This window comes from Macaca thibetana, chromosome 9 (genome assembly GCF_024542745.1).
Source record: "Macaca thibetana thibetana isolate TM-01 chromosome 9, ASM2454274v1, whole genome shotgun sequence".
NCBI lineage: Eukaryota > Metazoa > Chordata > Mammalia > Primates > Cercopithecidae > Macaca > Macaca thibetana.
The window spans coordinates 111,208,707-111,229,146 of NC_065586.1; the positions used below are offsets into that span (position 1 = coordinate 111,208,707).

The 20,440-nt window shown below is 40.2% G+C and overlaps 1 protein-coding gene across 4 annotated transcripts in view; it reads left to right on the top strand.

The window, feature by feature from the left end:
* Window positions 1–629: 629 nt before the first annotated feature.
* The window catches only part of ATRNL1 (attractin like 1), an 827,091-nt gene continuing 807,280 nt past the window's right edge, over window positions 630–20,440 (top strand). For 2 of the 4 annotated variants that reach the window (XM_050804668.1, XM_050804669.1), the window contains exon 1: window positions 631–1,308. In XM_050804668.1, coding sequence (XP_050660625.1) covers window positions 1,019–1,308 — 290 coding nt within the window. In that variant the 5' untranslated portion in view covers window positions 631–1,018. Of the gene's footprint in view, window positions 1,309–3,501; window positions 4,106–20,440 lie in introns of those variants that run through there. The other 2 variants (XM_050804667.1, XM_050804670.1) reach the window with 2 other exon arrangements.

Here is a 20,440-nt window from a genome sequence, read left to right on the forward strand (position 1 = left end):
TGCTGCACATGCTCAGCTCTTTGTGTGTTGTTGGAGTTTTTCTCTCTTAAGAGAAAAAGAAGAAATAGGCAGGAGGATGGGGCGGAAGAAGGGGGAAGCGCTAGGGAAAAAGCGCTGCACTTTTGCAGCTGCAGACGGCGGACAGGAAGGGCTTCTTTTCTGCTGAAGCTGCGAAGCCCGTGTCGATCTCTCATTTGTGGGACTCCGGGGACGCGGGGTGCGAGTGGGGCCAGGGTGCCCGCACGGGCCGGGGGGACGGGCACGCGGGCCACACCTGGGGGGCCTGTCTCCCGTCAGCGCGCGGGCCAGGCGGGGTGGGCGCGCGCGGGGGGAGTCCCCGGTCCCTGTCAGGGGCGGGGCGAGACCAAGGCGCCGGGCCTGTGGGGGGGAGTGTAGGCGCGCGCGAGGGCGGGGGGCGGCCCCACGCATCGCCGGCTCCAGGCGCTGCCGCCGCTGCGGGCTCGAGGCACCGGAGACAGAATGACTGCTGGGGCGCCGCTGGCCGCCGGGCGGGCGAGGCGGGGCTGACCGCCACCTCCCCGATCGCCCCCTTCCGCGTTGGGCGCGCCCACTTCGGGGCTCCCGCTCGGCCCCCGCCCTCCCGGGCGCGCGGCGCTCGGAGCCGAGGCAGTTGGCGCGGGCCGCGGGCGAGGCGGGGCCGCTCGCGGGGTCCCCTCCTCCTCCTGGTCAGGTCCCCTCAGGAGCGCCGGGCGCAGTGTGCGCCTCCCGCTCCCAGTCTCCGGCCCGGCCCGGGACGCCGCGGGTGTGGGGCCGGCCCGCTAAGGACAAGGTCAGGATACTGGGTGGCGGCGATGCCCGAGTGCGACTGGAGGCAGCCGAGCGGAGGCGACGGCGGTTGGGATCTGTCCCTCTTGACCGGGGAGCGGGACTGGGACGGGCGCCGGTGAGGAGGAGGAGAAGCGGCGGCGGAGAGGTTTTCTGCGGCCGGAATTTCCCTCAACTGCATCCCTGTCGGCGCCCGCGAGCGCAGTCTCGCCGGGCAGGGGCGCCGGGGAAGATGGAGACTGGGGGCCGGGCCCGCACTGGTGCCCCGCAGCCGGCGACCCCGGGGCTGTGGAGGGCTCGGCCGGCGGGCGGCGGCGGGGGCGCCTCCTCCTGGCTGCTGGACGGGAACAGCTGGCTGCTGTGCTATGGCTTCCTCTACCTGGCGCTCTACGCGCAGGTGTCCCAGTCCAAGCCGTGCGAGAGGACCGGCTCCTGCTTCTCTGGCCGCTGTGTCAACTCCACCTGCCTCTGCGACCCGGGCTGGGTGGGGGACCAGTGCCAGCACTGCCAGGGCAGGTTCAAGTAAGTGCCTTCGCCAGACCCCGAACCTCCAGCCCTGCCTCGCTCCCGTCGCGGCCTACCCCGCCCCCGTCGCGGCCTCGGATCCCCTGGCAGGGAGTGAACCGCAGCGCGCGGCGGTAGCGGGCGGGAGTGGGGCCCGCGCCGCGCCCCCTCCAGCCCCGGGGCGCCCCGGGAGCGCTCGGGCCCGTGCGGGAGTCCTGACCGACGGGAGCTAAGCCTTTCTCGAGCGTTCCAGATGTCCACAGCGACTTCTGATCCGCTGCTCAGCACGAACATTTTCACAATCTGTTACGATGCCCAGCACCATTTTCTTAGGAGTATATTTTAAAATCGGAAATTATCTAAGTTACTCATGAAATACACGCGCATTGTGAAAAATTCACAAAAGTGTAAAGGTTCAGTTATGATCCACCAGTACCTCTGTCTTCCCCTATCCTCCTCTTCTCTCTGGAGGTGACCCCTTCTAACATTTATTTAGTCATCATAGTGATCTTAATAAGTAGAGTTTATGATGGGCTTGCTAAGTGCCAGACACTCTTCTAAGCGCTTCATGTCGATTTTCTCATTCATTCCTTACAACTCTATGACTTGCTGAATTATTATGCTGGATTTACGGAGAGAAATCGAGGCGATACATTTAAGTAACTTGGCCAGGATTACACAGTAGTAAGGGCCGAGGTATGATTCCAAATCAGCTGGCACATTCTGGAGCCAGTACACACCCCAGAATGTGTACTTTTAACGAATTTGCTGTGTTGAATTTGCTGGGACAATCTTGAATTGAGAAATACAAAGGTTACTTTAGGTTAGATAGAAGGATGAAATACTCGGACGTTTTTATGTGGTGAGGATAATGGATTTTTTTCTAATCGGTTAATTTACTATCAGCTTTTGTGCGGGAACATCGCTTTGGCTTATCTGAAGCTCAAGGAGCCTAAGAAGTTTGCTTCGCTAAGGTGAAGGTACTTTCTTCGTACTGGTTGATGTTTATTACATTCTTGCCTGATAAAAAAAGCAGTGGGTCAGTGTAGGGGAGTAGCAAAAGTCAGTTAACGTTGGGGCAGGATTCTAACAACATGCGGGTAACAGTCATTAAGAAAGTCAACTTCTTAGTCTTCTAGATACTTAATATGAAGTTTGCTGGCTCGTTTGTGGCTCTTGAATATTGTAGATTACTGATACTGTTAGGCTGATAGCCAAAATCTAGGTGAAATTTCTCTTGGGCTCTAGGGCAAAGGTAAGACTGGTTCACCTTATTAATGTATTCTAGGACTATTTCCTGGAGTTGTAAACACAGCATATTTCCTTTTTTTTTTTTTTTTAAAAAAAACTTACTGTTGCTGATTAAAATAAATGTTCCTTAAAACTCAATGTAAAAATGTATATTTTTAAAATGGCACTTTAAAATTTTAGGTAGTCTATGATTTAAATTAACTAGTAGGTTTTGGAAGTGAAATCTTAAAGTGAAGTTTTATGAAATTTATGCAATAGGTTGAAATTTTTCTAGGGTTTATACTTTAAAGTTAGTATGTAATGTAGTTTTAAAAATACTTTTTAAAAAATTAGGAGAGATGCTGATTAAAAGTTTAAAAAGTGTTTCAAGATGAGGAAAGAGATACTAAATTCTGCTTGTTAGTTGCTTTTTTTTTGCTTGTGTTCTTAAACGTTTGCTATGACACAGTAGCATTCAGCGTCTTTTCCTAGCAAGAGAGAATTTTGAACATAAAAAATGGTCATCAGCAGTGAAAAAGCCTCATCCATTTTTTACATTTTTTTTTACATAAATAGGGAGAGTGCCTGATTTATATGTAATTTAGGGATATTGGCCTTTGTGTGGGTGGGTTTGCTCCGTTTGTCTAGAGAGGACAAAAATTCCTGCAGTCCTGAGAAGCTTCATATTTAGAATACATTTTAAAGTAGCAGAACTTGTTAATCAGCTGGATCAGCAGCCTGTGACCTCACTAGCAGATGTCATCCCAGTTAAAAAGATCACAGATCAAGTTAAAACTAGCTTAAATAACATTGAGAGGTGGTATTCATAAACAAAATACATTAGTGAGTAGAAGAATAGATATTTGATGTAGATATTGTTAAATAATGATAAATCTTGAGCTAATCATTTGAGTATTCGTCATTTCCTTGGAAGCTATTATTTCCTAGGACTCATTGTACTCTACTGGGTAAATGCTTTTGCATTTCTCTGTGGAATACAAGCTATTAATTAGAATAAATATAACTGGTGTAACTATCTGTGTTTTATTATGTATACTCTTAGGGATAAAGAACGCATTGGTATTTAATGTTAAAGCGAAGGATTATATTTAGTAGAAAATAATTCTTCTTGGTAAAGTACATACAAATAAACCTATGAAAGGTTTATTTGAAGATAGTAGCTTGTTTTACCTGGCATTTGAAGTAATAACACAGTGGGAAAGACTTTAACTAGAAAATCTCACTTCACTAATTATCTTGAAAATCTTTTTCTAAACTAAAGTATAGCAACCTTACAAACAGACATCAAAAATGATTGATCAATCTTGGTAAGCAGGTGTCAAAATTAATTGGTTGGCTCCATGGTAACTTAGCTTTTTTTCTACTATAGGGATTTCGCCAGGGAATAAAAGTGTTCTTCAAATGCTTTTTGAGGATAGAAGATTGATAGTTGGGGGAAGAAATACAGAAGCAAATATAGTATCAAAAGTGGTACTTCAGTTCTCTTAGCATTGATTCCAGTCTTCTGTTTTCATTTGAAAAGAATAAAGTACTCAGAATAACAAGTCATTTCTTCCTTACACAGGTAAAACAAAAGGAACATTGATTTTTCAGTCAAAGCTAGACTAAAGGATTTGGGATTGAGAATAGGAAAATATATTTGAAGTATAATAAAGATACAGACTGTAATTCAAATCGTATTTATTTGAATAGTTCAGTGTAATGTTAAGCAAGAAAATATTTTGCTATAATCTATTTGAATGACATTCTCTATTAGAAGGCAGTTCTTGAGAATTAATTTTGTAGAGTAGTTGAGATTTATGTAAATTTATATAAATATAAAGAGTATTGCTCTTTATATTAGTCAAATATTAAGGGGTATATTTTTACCCCTCTTAGGTTAGTCAAATTTGGATACTTCATTTCACACATTTAAAATGGAAGTATGCTGGGTGCTGTGGCTCAGGCCTGTAATCCCAGCACTTTGGGAGGCCAAGATGGGAGGATCCTTTGAGCCCAGAAGTTTGAGACCAGCCTGGGCAAGATAGTGAGACCTCATCTCTACAAAAAATGTTAAAAAAGTAGCTGGGCATGGTGGCACACATCTGTGGTCACAGCTACAAGAGAGAGTGAGGCGGGAGGATTACTTGAACCCAGGAGGTTGAGGCTGCAGTGAGCTGTAATCGTGCCACTGCGCTGCAGCCTGGGTATCAGAGCAAGACTTCTCAAAATTTTATATATACATATATGAAGCATTCTATTTGTAGCTGCAGCAAAATGAAGATATAATGATATAATGTCAGGAATTAGGTTGTTATTGTAAACAAAAAGGGGCAGAATTAAGTGTGTGAACTCTTCCCCCAAGCTGTTAAAAATATATGCATATGGCCTGGCGTGGTGTCTCATGCCTGTAATCCCAATGCTTTGGGAGGCCGAGGCGGCTGGATCCTGAGGTAGGAGATCGAGACCATCCTAGCTAACATGGTGAAACCCCATCTCTACTAAACCTACAGAAATTAGCGGGGTGTGATGGCATGCGTCTGTAGTCCCAGTTACTCAGGAGGCTGAGGCAGGAGAATCACTTGGACCCAGGAGGTGGAGGTTGCAGTGAGCATCGATCGTGCCACTGCACTTCAGCCTGGGCAACAGAGTGAGACTCTGTCTCAAAACAAAAAAACAAAAAACAAAAACAAAACAAAACATATATATGCATATGTAAATACATATATACTTGGAATCCTTTTTACTTGTAAGGAAACTGACAGTAACTATAAACTTAAACTGAATGTTCCCTGTCCCTAAGACTTCCTTATTTCAAAGTTTTATACTAATGGATAATTTATATCCATGGCTTATATTTACATTATTAAAGTATATAATCATACAGTAGGAATTTAAAATAATTTAAATTGAGTGTTTCTTAGATTCTAAATTGATAAGGTAAGTTACTTGTAGTAGCATGGTTTTCAAGAACACGTGTCTGCATGATTTGGCCCCTTTAGCTGATTCGACTCAGGCTTCCCTGCCCTGACTGGTCTTTTAAAGTTCCTTGAAAGTGTCACATTCTTTTTGGCCTCAGTGCATTTTATACACAGTTACTTCTGTGAACTCTTTCCTCTCTGGTCTTTGCTTGGATGATTATTGATCATCCTTCTAATCTTACCTTAAATACTAGTTTCTAAAGGAGGCTTGTCTGACTCTTCACACTGGGTTACCCCTTATATACTGCCCTGATAACACTATTTTTCCATCTTAGTATTGTCAAAAATGAGGTGTTTAATTATAATGTTGATAGTTATTTCAACAAAATTTTTAAGAGATTGAGGTATAATTGTCAAAATAAACAGCACAATTTAAAATGTACAACTTATTTATTTAAATTGTACAATTTGATAAGTTTTGTCATATGTATTTGCATTTGAAACTATCACCACAATCAAAATCATAAAAATATCAATCACACTAGAAAGTTTCCATATGTTTCCCTTGTAAACCCTCCCTTTTCCAGTTGCCTATGCCTGTCCCCGGGCAACTATTGATCTGCTTTCTCTCACTATAGATTTGTTGGCATTTTCTAGAACTTTTTGTAAATAGAATCATACATTATATACTTCTTTTTTGTCTGACTTCTTTTACACAGCATGTTTATTTTGAGAGTCAATCACGGTGTATTAGTAGTTTATTCTACTGCTAAATAGTGTTCCAGTGTCTGGATACACCATAATTTGTTTATCCATTCAACTGCAGAGGGACATTTGGATTGTTTCAAATTTTTGGCTGTTCCTTTTAAAGCTGCTATGAAGTTTCATGTGGAAGTCTATCTTTGTATGGATATATGCTTTCCTTTCTCTTGGGGAAATACCTGAGAATGGCTGGATCATATGGCAAATATATATGTAACCGTTAAAGAAACTGACAAACTGTTTTCCAAAGTAGTTGTATCATTTATGTTCCCATCAGCTGTGAGTCTGTTCTATCTAGTTAATTTCACATCCATACCAATACTTGGTATGGTCTTTTAAATTTTTGTGATTCTAATAAGTGAATGGTATGTTATTGGGTTTTAATTTGCATTTCCCTAATGACTAATGATATTGAGTATCTTCTCATGTGCTTACTTGCCATCTGTATATCTTCTTTAATAGGCATCTATTCAAATCTTTTGCATGTTAAAAAATTTTCTTATTGATTTTTGTGAGTTCTTTACATTTTCTGGATTACTAGCTTCTTATGAGCTATATCATTTGCATATATTTTCTACCAGTCTGGGGCTTGTCTATGAAAACACAATGAAAAGAGAATGAAGTCTCTTGACAGTATTTTTCAAAGAATCTAAGTTTTAAATTGATTAATTCCAGTTTACCATTTTTTTCTTTTATGGATTATGCTTTTCATGTTGTGCCTAAGAAAACTTTGCCTAGGCTGGGTATTGTGGCTTGTGTGTGTAATCCCAGCACTTTGGGAGCCTGAGACAGGAGGATCACTTGAGTCTAGGAGTTTGAGACCAGCATGGGAAACAACGCAAGACTATGCCTCTACAAAAACATTTGAAAAATTAGCTTGTGTGGCGGTGTGCCTATTTAGCCTAGCTACTTGGAAGGCTGAGATGGGAGGATCACTTGAACACAGGAATTGGAGGCTGCAGTGAGCTGAGCTGGGATTGTGTCACCATACTCCAGCCTGGGCAACACAGCAAGACCCTGTCTTTAAAAAATAAAAAAAATAAAAATAAAAATTAAAAAAATAAAAAAGAAAACTGCCTAAACCAAGTTGATAAAGATTTTATTTATTTTTCTTTTCTCTAGAAGTTTTGTAGTTTTAGATTTTACATTTAGATTTATGGTCCATTTTAAGTTAATTTCTATATATGGGGAGAGGTATGGAACTAATTTCAGTTTTTTGACATATAGGTATTTGTTTTAGCACTATTTGTTGAAAAGAGTATTCTTTCTCTGTTAAAGTAGCTTTGTACCTTTGTTGAAACCATTCATATATTTGTGTTTCTATTTCTGAGCTCTGCTTTGTTTCTTGATCTCTTTGTCTGTTTGTATATCAGTACAACAATGTCTTGATTATTGTTTCTTTGTAAGTTTTGAATTCAGGGAGTGTTTTTCAGTTTTGTTATTTTCCAGTTATTTTGGCTACTCTGAGTCCTTTGTATTTCCATATGAATTTTAGAATCAGCTTGTCAGTTTCTATAAAAAACCTACTAGGATTTTGTTTGTAATTATGTTGAGTCTATAGATCAGTTTTGGGGAAAATGAATACCTTGTCAATATTGAGTTTCCTAACATGGTAGATCTGTTTATTTCTTTAGTTCTTTAATCTGTCAGCAGTGTTTTTAAATTTTCAGTGAATAGGTGTTGCAGCTCTTTTGTCAGATTTTTCCCTAAGTACTTAATATTTTTGGATACTATTGTAAATGGCATTTTTTAAACTTTCAGTTTCGATGGTTGCTCTCATACTGAAATACAACTGATTTTTGTATGTTTGATTTTTTATCTTGCAATCTTGCCAAACTTACTTGTAGATTTTTGTAGATTCCTCATGGTTTTCTACTTAGGTGGTTATATTGTTTACAGATAAAGATATGTTGACTCCTTTTTTTGCAGTCTAGATGCCTTTTTTTTTTTCTTGCCTTATTTCACTGGCCAGAACCTCTATTACAGTGGTGAATAGAGGTGATGAGAGTAGTCAATCTTACTCATGATTTAGGGGGAGATATTTGATCTTTAACCATGAAGTATGATGTTATCTGTAAGTTTTTTTTTTTTTAGATGCCTTTTATCACATTGAGAAAGTTCCCTTCTATTCCTAGTTTGCCAAGAGTTTTTACCAGTGATGGAAACTGGATTGTATTAAATGCATTTTCTGTGTCTGTTGAGATAATCATATGATTTTTTCAAGTTTGTTAACATGGTGAATTATGTATATACCTTTTGAATGTTAAACCAACCTTACATTCCTATAAACTTCCTCTGACACAATATGCTTTCCTTTTTGTTTTAGGTTGGATTTGGTTTGTTAAAGTTTTATTTATAATTTTTGTATCTGTGTTCATGAGAGATATTAGTCTGCACTTGTCTTATAATATATGACTAGTTTTGGTGACAAGATAATGCTGGCCTCCTATAACGAACCCCATGGGACTCTTGATCATTTGCTGGAAGAGTTTTTATGGAATTGGGATTATTTTTTCATTAGTGTTTGGTGGAATTCACCATTGAAGCCCTCTAGGCCTAAAGTTTTCTTTAACTCCAAATTTGACTTTTATTAATATAAATTCAACTTATTTAATATACAGAGGCTATATGACTAGAATCCTTTAAAATTTATTGGCCAGAATATTGTCTATCTTGGTATTTTTTTGTGCGTGTGAAAAGATGGAGTGTTGTATACATTTCAGTTAGTTCAACTTGGTTGATAGTCTTGTTCAAGTCTTCTACAACCATTCTGATTTTCTGTCTGTTTTTACCACTTATTGAGAGAAAGGTATCTTCAGTTATAGTTTTGTATTTACCTGTTTGTCCCTACAGTCTTATCTGTTTATCCTTCATGTATTTTGAAACTATGTTATTAGGTGCATAAAATTTTGGATTATGTCCTCCTGATAAACAGAGCCTTTATCATTATCCAATGACCATTTGTTGAAAAGACTATCCTTTTTTCATTAATGTCTTTGCACCTTTATTGAAAGTTAATTGGACATCTTTATGTATATTTATTGTTTGACTCTTTTCTGTTCCATTGATCCATATCTCTATCCTTTTGCAAATTCCTCACTTACTTTATTAGTGTATGTGTGTGTGTATATGTATATATATTTGAGACGGAGTCTCACTCTGTTGCCCAGGCTGGAGTGCAGTGGTGTGATATCGGCTCACTGCCATCTCGCTTCCCGAGTTCAAGTGGTTCTCCTGCCTCAGCCTCCTGAGCAGCTGGGATTACAAGTACGTGCCACCACACCTGGCTAATTTTTGTATTTTTGGTAGAGATGAGGTTTTGCCATGTTGGCCAGGCTGGTCTCTAACTCTTGACCTCAGGTAATCCACCCACCTTGGCCTCCCAAAATGCTGGGATTAGTATATTTTTACAGTAAATCTTGAAGTTAGATAACGAGATTCCCCCAACTTTATTTTTATTTTTGAAAATTTACTTGGTTCATTTTGTTTTTCATACACGTTTTAGAACAATTTGTCAATTAAAAAAGTCTTGCTGGGATTTTTATTGAGATTGTGTTGACTCAGTAAGTCATTTTGAGGAGAATTGACGTGTAAACAATATCGAATTATCTCATTCTTCATTGCAGTATGTTTTTTCATCTATTTGGGTTTTCATTGATTTTTTTACAACATTTTTTGTAGTTATCAGATACAGATTCTGGGTATATATTTTTAGTTAGGTTTTTTTTTTTTTGTTTGTTTTTTTTTTTTTTTTTTTTTTTTGAGATGGAGTTGTGCTCTGTCACTCAGACTGGAGTGCAATGGCATGATCTTGGCTCGCTGCAACCTCCGTCTCCTGGGTTCAAGCGATTCTTGTGTCTCAACCTCCTGAGTAGCTGGGATTATAGGTGCCTGTCATCACGCCTGGCTAATTTTTTGTATTTTTAGTAGAGATGGGATTTCACCATGTTGGCCAGGCTGGTCTTGAACTTCTGACCTCAGGCAATCTGCCTGCCTCAGCCTCCCAAAGTGCTGGGATTACAGATGTGAGCCACTGCGCCTGGCCATATTTTTCGATTTTATACCAAAGTATTTTATGTTCTTTGAGGCTGTTGTAGTTGGCAGTATTTCTTTTAATTTCAATTTCCAGTTTGTAGACTTTAAAAACATAATAAGGGAAGATTATACATGACTTTATGCCCATAAATTTGAAATAAATGAAATGGACCAATTCCCTGTATCATACAGATTAACAAAAGTCACTCATGAGGAGGTAAATGAAAAGAATATTTCTATGTCTGTTGCGTAAATTGAATTCAAATTGCAAAACTTCATACAAGGAAAATGTCAGGCTCAGATGGCATCACTGGTAAATTTTACCAAATGTTTAAGAAACAAGTAATACTAATTCTAGGCAAGTTTTTCTAGAAAACAGAATAAGAGAGAATACTTTGTAACTTATTTTGCAAGGCTGGCATTACCATGATAAGAAAACCAAAAAAAGATATTACCGGGAAAGAGCAGTAACTCTTATGAACACAGAGGCAAAAATCTTTTAACAAAGTATTAGCAAATCATATCCAGCAATACATAAAAAACATAATACATTGTGACCAAGTATGGCTTATCCCAGTAGTACAAGGCTGACTAAACATTTGGAAATCTTTCTTTGGTGATATTTCCTCTCTCATATCTCTTTATTTTTTATATTTGTGGTTACATTATAGCTGTATGTATTTATGGGATACATGAGATATTTTGATACAGGTATACAATGCCTAATAACCACATCAGGGTAAATAGGGTATTCATCACCTCAAGCATTTATCCTTTCTTTGTGTTATACACAATTCATACTAATTATACTTTTTACCCATTAACCATCCCCATTTCCCCCGCCCCAATACCTTTCCCAGCCTCAGGTAACATCCTTCTACTCTCTATCTCCATGAATTCAATTGTTTTAATTTTTAGCTCCCAGAAATAACTGAGAACATGTAATGTTTGTCTTTCTGTGCCTGGCTTATTTCATGTAATGACCTCCACTTCCATCCATGTTGTTGTGAATGGCAGGATATCATTCTTTTTTATGGCTGAATAGTACTCCCTTGTGTATATGTACCACATTTTATTTATCCATTCATTTGTTGATGGACACTTAGGTTGCTTCCAAATTTTGACTATTGTGAATACAGCTGCAGCAAACATTGAAGTACAGCTGTCTCTTCAATATACTGATTTCCTTTCTTTTAGGTATATACTTAGCAGTGGGATTGCTGAATCATGTGGTAGCTCTATTTTTAATTTTTTGAGGAACCTGCAAACTGCTCTCTATAGTAGTTATACTAATTTACCTTCCCACCAATAGTGTAAGAGGGTTCCCTTTTCTCTATATCCTTGCCAGCATTTGTTTTTGCCTGCCTTTTGGATATGAGCTATTTAACTGGAGTGAGATGATATCTCAGTGTAGTTTTGATTTTCATTTCTCTGATGATCAGTGATGTTGAGCACCTTTTAATATACTTTTTGACATTGGTATGTCTTCTTTTGAGAAATGTCTATTCAGATCCTTTGCATATTTTTGAATTGGATTACTAGATTTTTTTTCTTATAGTGTTGTTTGAGCTTATTATATATTCTGGTTATTAATCCCTTGTCAGAATGATAGTTTGCAAATATTTTCTTCCCTTCTGTGGATTGTCTCTTCATGTTGTTGAGTGTTTCCTTTGCTGTGCAGAAACGTTTTAACTCGATGTGATCCCATTTATCCCTTTTTGCTTTGGTTGCCTGTGCTTGTGGGGTACTACTCAATAAATCTTTGCCTAGTCTCCAGGTGTCCTGGAGAGTTTTCCCGATGTTGTAGTAGTTTCATAGTTTGAGGTCTTAGATTTCTAAGTCTTTAATTGTTTATTGTATATGGTGAGATATAGGGGTCCAGCTTCATTATTCTTCATATAGATATCCAGTATTCCCAGCAGAATTTATTGAGGAGACTATTACTTCCCCAGTATATGTGCTTGACACTTTTGTCAAAAATAAGTTCACTGTAAGTATGTATTTATTCTGGGTCACCTATTCTGTAATTGTTCTATGTATCTTTTTTTGCTGCTTTGGTTACTATAGCTCTGTGGTATAATTTAAAGTCAGGTAATATGATAGTTCCAGTATTGTTCTTTTTGCTCAGAATGGCTTTGGCTATTCTGGGTCTTTTTGGTTCCGCATAAATTTTAGGATTTTTTTTTCTATTTCTGTGAAAAATGTCTTTGGCATTTTGATAGGGATTGCATTGAATCTGTAGATTGCTTTGGATAGTATGGACATTTTAACAATATTGATTCTTCCAATCCATGAGCATGAAATACTCCATTTTTTTGGTGTCTTCTTCAATTTCTTTGATTTTTCCCCAGCCTAGAGATTTGTGGAACTTGGAACTTCAGAGAGATGATTTAAGGTATCTGGTAGAATAAATTTCTAAGCAGCAAAGCATTCAAGATGTGACTTGGGTGCTGTTAAAGGCATTCCATTCTAAAAGGGAAACAGAGCATAAAAGTTTGGAAAATGTGCAGCCTGACAATAAGATAGAAAAGAAAATCCCATTTTCTGAGGAGAGATTTAAGCCAGCTGCAGAAATTTGCGCGAGTAATGAGAAGCCAAATATTAATTCCCAAGACAATGGGGAAAATGTCCCCAGGGCATGTCAGAGGCCTTCAGGGCAGCCCCTCTCATCACAGGCCTTGAGGCATAGGAGGAAAAAATGGTTTTGTGGGCCGGGCCTAGGGTTCCTATGCTGTATGCAGCCTAGGGACTTGGTGTCCTGTGTCCCAACTGCTCTAGCTATGACTAAAAGGGGCCAAGGTGTAGTTCAGGCTGTGGCTTCAGAGGGTGCAAGCCCCAAGCCTTGGCAGCTTCCACGTGATATTGAGCCTGTGAGTGCACAGGAGTCAAGAATTGAGGTTTGGGAACCTCTGTCTACATTTCAGAAGATGTGTGGAAATGCCTGGATGTCCAGGTAAAAGTTTGCTTTGGGGTGGGACTCTCATGGAGAACCTCTGTAGGTCAGTGTGGAAGGGAAATGTGGAGTTGGAACCCCCACACAGAGTCCCTACTGGAACATCGCCTGGTGGAGCTGTGAGAAGAGGGCCACTGTCCTGCAGACCCCAGAACCATAAATGCGCCTACAGCTTGCACTGTGTGCCTGGAAAAGCCACAGATGTTCAATGCCAGCCCATGAAAGCAGCCAGGATGAGGCTGTACTCTGCAAAGCCACAGGGTCGGAGCTGCCCAAGACCATGGGAACCCACCTCTTGCATCAGCGTGACCTAGATGTGAGACCTGGAGTCAGAGGAGATCATTTTGAGGCTTTAAAATTTGACTACCCTGTTGGATTTTGGACTTGCATGGGCCCTATAACCCCTTGTTTTGGCCAATTTCTCCCATTTGGAATGGCTGTATTTATCCAATACCTATACCCCCGTTGTATCTAGGAAGTAACTAGCTTGCTTTTGATTTTACAGGCTCATAGATGGAAAAAACTTGCCTTGTTTCAGATGAGACCTTGGAGGTGCTGAAATGAGTTAAGACTTTGGGAAAGCATCATTTGTTTTGAAATGTGAGGATATGAGATTTGGAGGGGCCAGGGGCAGAATGATATGGTTTGGCTGTGTTCCCTTTCAAATCTCAATTTGAATTGTATCTCCTAGAATTCCGATGTGTTATGTGAAGGAATTACCCAGCAGGAGGTAATTGAATCATGGGGAGTGGTCTTTCCCGTGGTATTCTCGTGATAGTGAATAAGTCTCACAAGACCTGATGGGTTTATCAGGGGTTTCTACTTTTGCTTCTTCCTCATTTTTCTCTTGCTGCCACCATGTAAAAAGTGCCTTTCGCCTCCCACCATGATTCTGAGGCCTCTCCAGCCACGTCTGGTTAAATCTCGTGTTCTTCCCAGTTTTGGGTGTGTCTTTATCAGCAGTGTGAAAATGGACTAATACACTTGGTAATTTATAATTATAGAGATATATTGGCTCATGATTCTGGAGGCTGGGAAATCTAAGAGGCTGACATCTTGTAAGGGCTTTCTTGCTGTATCATCCTGTGGCAGAGGGTAAATAGAGGGTCAAGGGGTAGGCAAAAGCATTCAAATCTCATCCTTTTATAAGGAACCCATTCCCCTGATAATGAACTCACTCTTGGGGTAGCAGCGTTAGTGCCCTCGTGGTCTAATCACCTCCTATTATGCCCCACCTCTCAACACTAATCCAGAGTCTTAACTCAGTCCAGCACCAACTCAAAAGTCTGAAGTCTAGGGTCTCTTCTAAATCAGATATGGGTGAGATTCAAGACACAGTTCATCCTGGGGCAAATTCCCTTCTAGCTGTGAGCCTGTGAAATCAAAACAAGTTGCCTACTTCCAGAGTACAATGGTGAGACAGGTATAGGGTATACATTCCTGTTCCAAAAGAAAAAAAAGGAGTAACAGACCCCAAATAAGTCCAGAACCCAACAGAACAAACAATGTTAAATCTGAAAGCTAGAGAATAATCTTTTTATGACTTCATATTTTACCTTCTGGGCACACTGGGATGAGGATTGGGCCCCCAAGACCTCAGGCAGCCCAGCCCTTAGGCTTTGCTGGGTTGAGCCTACATAGCCGCTCTCATGGGTTGGAGGCTTATGCCTGTCGCTCTCTAGTCTGAGGCTGCACATGGGTGACTCTGTAGTTCTGAGGTCTCAGAGGCAGCCCTGCTCCCATGGCCCTATTAGGCATTGCTCTAGCAAGTACTTTATGATGACTCTTGCTGTAGCATCGTTTCAAATCTACATTGAGGTAGCCACACCTCCACAACTTGTGCAGTCGGTGCACCTGCAGAATTGGCACCACATGGATGGAAACCACCAAGGCGTATTTCCTATACTTCCCAGAGCTGCAGCCAGAGACACACCCTGGTTTGCTTGAGCAGTGACTGGGGAGGTTAAGGGGAGCTGTGCCAGAATGCAGGGAGCAGATACTTGAGGCAGCACAGAGCAGTGAATGCTGAGGTCCCATAGATGCCTTTCTGGAAACTTTGATCTCAGGATCCTAGATGGGAGGGGCAGCCCAGAAGACCTCTGAAATGCCTTCAAGATCTCTTTCTATCTTGATGACTAGCACTTGACTTCCTTTTATCCATGCTAATGTCTTTATGCAAGGGTTACTTGGCCACACCCTTGCATGCTTCGCTTTTTTCTTTACATATGCAAACTATGACTTTTCCAAATCCATACTTTCTGCTTCCCTTTTAATAATATGTTTTGTTTTTAAATCATTCTACCCTCTCGCATCTTTACTATATGCAGTTAAAAGTAGCCACGTAGCTCTTTCAATATTTTGCTTAGAAATTTCTTCCACCAGATATCTTAGTGAAGCAGTTACGTTTTCTGGGGCATATACCCTGGGGTTCATCATCATGCACCAGGAAAATTTAGGGCATGGACACATACAAGGGGTTTAGGAGTAGAGGTTTAATTGATAGAAGAGAAGAGAAAGAGAAACAGCTTCCTTTATAAAGGGAGGGGTCTCTGATTGGAAAGGACTGGCTGGTGGCAAATGTGCTGAGTTTTATAGTCCAGTTTGAGGAGGCGGTGTCTGATTTACGTAGGGGTCACAGATTGGTTCTATCAGGTATGACGTTTACTTAGTGCATGGGGAAGGCTGATTGCCCCACCCAAATCTTCTCATGCAAATGGACTTTGCAACTGATCAGGGCCATCTTGTCTGCTCCTTACAATACACGTGGCTGGCAGAGAAGAGAGGATGGAGCCGCCATTTTGAAAATGTCTAGTCCTTGGTTCCTGTCAGCATTCACGCATGCAAGTTCCCAGCTTGCAGGCTGCTCCTTGTTAGAAAATGATTTGGGGCTGCTTTTCATTGAAAAGGAAAGCCTTACCAAGGACTCCCATGCCCTTGTTATCTAAGTAATTCCTTTCTAACTCCCATTATACTAGCTTATTGCTCTTAAATTCTGCCTTCCATGAAGCACTCAGATATGGGCACAATTCAGCTAAGTTATTTGCTGCTTCATATCAAGGATGGCTGTTACTCCAGTTTGCAATATCGCTTTCCTCATTTCTGTCTGAGGTCGCCTCAGAATTGCCTTTACTCTCCGCATTTCTACCAATATTCTGATCACAAGCACTAATGTAATCTCTACGAAGTTTTAGACTTTCCCTGAAGTTCTCTTCTGAGCCCTCATCAGAATCATCCTTAATGTTCTTTTCATGGCAATACAAGCTTTTTCTAGCCTTTTTCTCCAAAGTCTCCCAGCCTCTACTTATTACTGAGTTTCAAAGTGGCTTCCCTATTTTCAGATATTTGATAAAGTGACGTTCTATGCTTCAATACCAGTTTTTTGTCTTACTCAGTTTTGTGCTGCTATAACAGAATACTTGAGACCTAGTGATTTATAATGAAAAAAATTTATTGGCTTATGATTCTCTTGGGAAGTCCAAGATTGAGGGGCCAGAATTTGGCAAGAGCTTTCTCGTTGCATCATTTCATGACAGAAGAGCAAAGAGAGGGTGAAGAGAGAAAGAGAGGAGGGCAAGAGGGGGTGAACTTACCCTTTTATAAGGAATTAATTCCTGCAATAACAAAAGGCATTAATCCATTCATGAGGGCTATGCCCTTATGGCGTAATCACCTCTCATTTATCCCCACATCCCCACACTGTTGCACTGGGGATTAAGTTTTCAACACTTTTTTTGGGGGGCGGGCACATTCAAACCATAGCAGAGACTCTGGTTCATAATTAAATATTCTGTTTTAGGAGGCAATCAACTTGTTTTGGTTCAGCACACATGACCTAGCTCACTTTTCAAAAAACAATTAGAGCTTTACTGAGTTACAATTTACACCTCACCATATTCACCTTTTAAAGATGTACAGTTCACTTATGTTTAGCATATTCAGAGAGTGATACAGCCATCACCATTACCTAATTTTAGGCTGAAGAGCCAAATTATATAAACAAATTGGTATCTGTGACTTGTTAAAAAATAATTTCCAGGGTATCTTATATAGTCAGTATGAAATCAAACTAATCTATACTTTAGATGTATAAAAATGAATTTTTATAATGATGTTTTATTATAACATCATTATTATATCAGTATTTTACCATCCTGAGTTATCAAAGCATATTATAATTTCCAAAAATGTGGAAATAAATTGAGGTAGGCAAAACTTTAAGATGGCCCTTTTGACTTTTATCCCTGGTATTACTGTTATGAGTATGTTATGTCATTTGTCAAAAGGGAGATTATCTGGGTTTTCTTACTCTAATCACATGAGCCCTTTAAAAGCAGAGCGTTTCCCCTGGGTGCTAGCAGAAGAGGAAGCTAAAGACTCAAAGCGTAAACTGGATTTGACATGCTAATGCTGGTTTGAAGATGGAGGGAGCCATGCCTGAAAGTACTAGAGAAAGTGGCCACTGGGTGCTGAGAGCAAGCCCTGGTCAGCAACTGGCAAGAAAGTTGGGACCTCATTCATACAACTGGAAGGAACTGAATTCTACCAGCCGTGAATAAGCCTGGAAGTGGATGCTTTTCTGGAGCCTCGGGATAACAGCCTAGCTCGGCTAACACCCATCTGAGTCTGTAGGGACTTCTGTCCTATAGAACTGTGAGATAATAAATGGATGTTCTTTTAAATTTCTATGTTTATGGTAATTTGTTACCAGCAGTAAAAACAAATTTAGGGGCATATTTAGCAACAAATCATTGAGAAAAGTTATTCTGGCTGAATTTCAGTCAATGATATTAAGTTACCAGAAAATTAATTATTTAAACGTGATGGTCAATTGAGTTTTATTATCTTTTACAGTAATAATACAAGGTGATTGTGATTTATTAATTTAAGCTTTTTATAACACCTTGTGTACCTGTCTTTGATTTCTTTGGTCTGCCATGAATGATTAGAATTAATGCTCAAAATGTTTGGTATAAGGTTACTAATTGCTGTCTGGATCCATGAAAGGAAGATGCTCTGGCATTTTAGATAGTGATTTATTTGACCCTATCTGATGCACAGTATACTCCCAGTCTACCATTTGAGCCAAAAAGGGAAAAGGAGAAATATTTTACAGATAGCATAAAGTTATGAAATGATCAGTAGATGTGATGCAGTTTAGCCAAAAGGGGAAGAGACTGATCTTGTCATTAGATAGTAGATTAATTTGAAAATAATGATTACCATGTGCAAGAGAAGTACTCCATGATTAAAAAATGTTCGAGTTGTATAGTTATCTCAGTAGCTTAAGGGAATGTTGAGGAAAAATGTATTAATGAGCTGGAATCTTATTTGGAAATGTCCTAGTTAGAATTATAGAGCTCAGAATTAGCTGATGTTTTAGTCCATTTGTATTACTATGAAGGAATACTTGAGGCTGGATACTGGATAATGTGTAAAGTAAAAAGATTCGTTTGGCTCATGATTCTTCAGCATGTACAAGAAGTATGGCACCGGCATCTGCTTGTATTGCAGGGCTCAGGCTGCGTCTACTCGTGGCAGAAAGCAAATGGGAACTGGTGTCTGCAGAGATCATATGGCAGGAGAGGAAGCAAGGGGTGGGAGGGGCCAGGCTCTTTTTAATAACCAACTCTCTCAGGAACTAATAGAGCGAGAGCTCACTCTTTACTGTGAGGATGGCACCAAGCCATTCATGAAGGATCTGCCTGAATGATTCAAACACTTCTGGGTAGGCCTCACCTCTGACATTGGGGATCAAATTTCAGTGTAAGGTTTGGAGGAGTCATGTATTCAAACCATAGCAGTTGAGAATTAGACCTCAAAGTCAGATAGATAATGGTTAAAATGTCAGCTATATCAATACTGAATTGGAGAACATGATTTTCTTGTGTGGCCGTAATGGGCTAATACTTCACCTCAAAATTAAATTACCCACTCATTTATGGGCCAAGTTAGGCAACTGCTGGTCTGTATTGCGGGTAGGACAGCAGTAGTGGAATATAGTAGTCAGAATGCATTTCCTGTGCCTAGAATAGTCTGAATGACTATTCAGTGAATGATCTGATAAAGAAGTTAGGAAAAACAGTCCCATTTACAGTAGCATCAAAACAAACAAACAAAACCTTACGATAAGTTTAACCAAAGAGGTAAAAGATCTATATGTAGAAAACTAGAAAACATTAATGAAAGAAATTGAAGATGACACAAATAGATACTTTGTGTATTCATGAAGTGAAAGAATATTGTTAAAATGTCCACATTACCCAAAGTGATACACAGATTCTATGCAATCCTATCAAAATAGAAATATAAAAAAAAGCTATAATTTGTTTGAAACCACAAAAGACCCCAAATAGCTAAAGCAGTGTTGAGCAAAAAGAACAAAGCTAGAGGCATTACACTACCTGATTTGTCTTTAAAAAGTTAATGGAGGCCGGGCGCGGTGGCTCAAGCCTGTAATCCCAGCACTTTGGGAGGCCGAGACGGGCGGATCACGAGGTCAGGAGATCGAGACCATGCTGGTTAACACGGTGAAACCCCGTCTCTACTAAAAAATACAAAAAATTAGCCGGGAGAGGTGGCGGGCGCCTGTAGTCCCAGCTACTCGGGAGGCTGAGGCAGGAGAATGGCGTGAACCCGGGAGGCGGAGCGTGCAGTGAGCTGAGATCCGGCCACTGCACTCCAGCCTGGGTGACAGCGCGAGACTCCGTCTCAAAAAAAAAAAAAAAAAAAAAAAAAAAGTTAATGGAAAATGTGTATTATGAAAAATCTGCATGGATTTCAAATTTTTTTTTGCACCAAAATAAACTCATACCAAATTGTTGTAACAATGGGATCAAGTTTGAGACACTAAGGAGGATAAGACATTGGTTTGAAAAGAGCCCCTGTCAGAGCAACATAAATTCTGCTAAAGTTGAAGCGAGAGCAAACATCAAATTATTTGGTGAAGCTTGGGTGGAAGAAGGTGAAATCATTGATGCTTTGTGAAAAGTTTATGAGGACAGTGCCCGAAAGAAATCAGCAGTTTACAAATGGGTAACTCATTTTAAGAAGGGATGATACGATGTTGAAGATGAAGCCTGCAGCAGCAGACTATTCACATCAGTTTGTGAGGAAAAAATCATCTTGTTCATTCTCTAATTGAAGAGGACTGATGTTTGACAGCAGAAACAATAGCCAACACCATAGACATCTCAATTAATTCAACTTAATTCTGAATGCAAATTAAAGTTGACCAAACTTTCCACTCTAT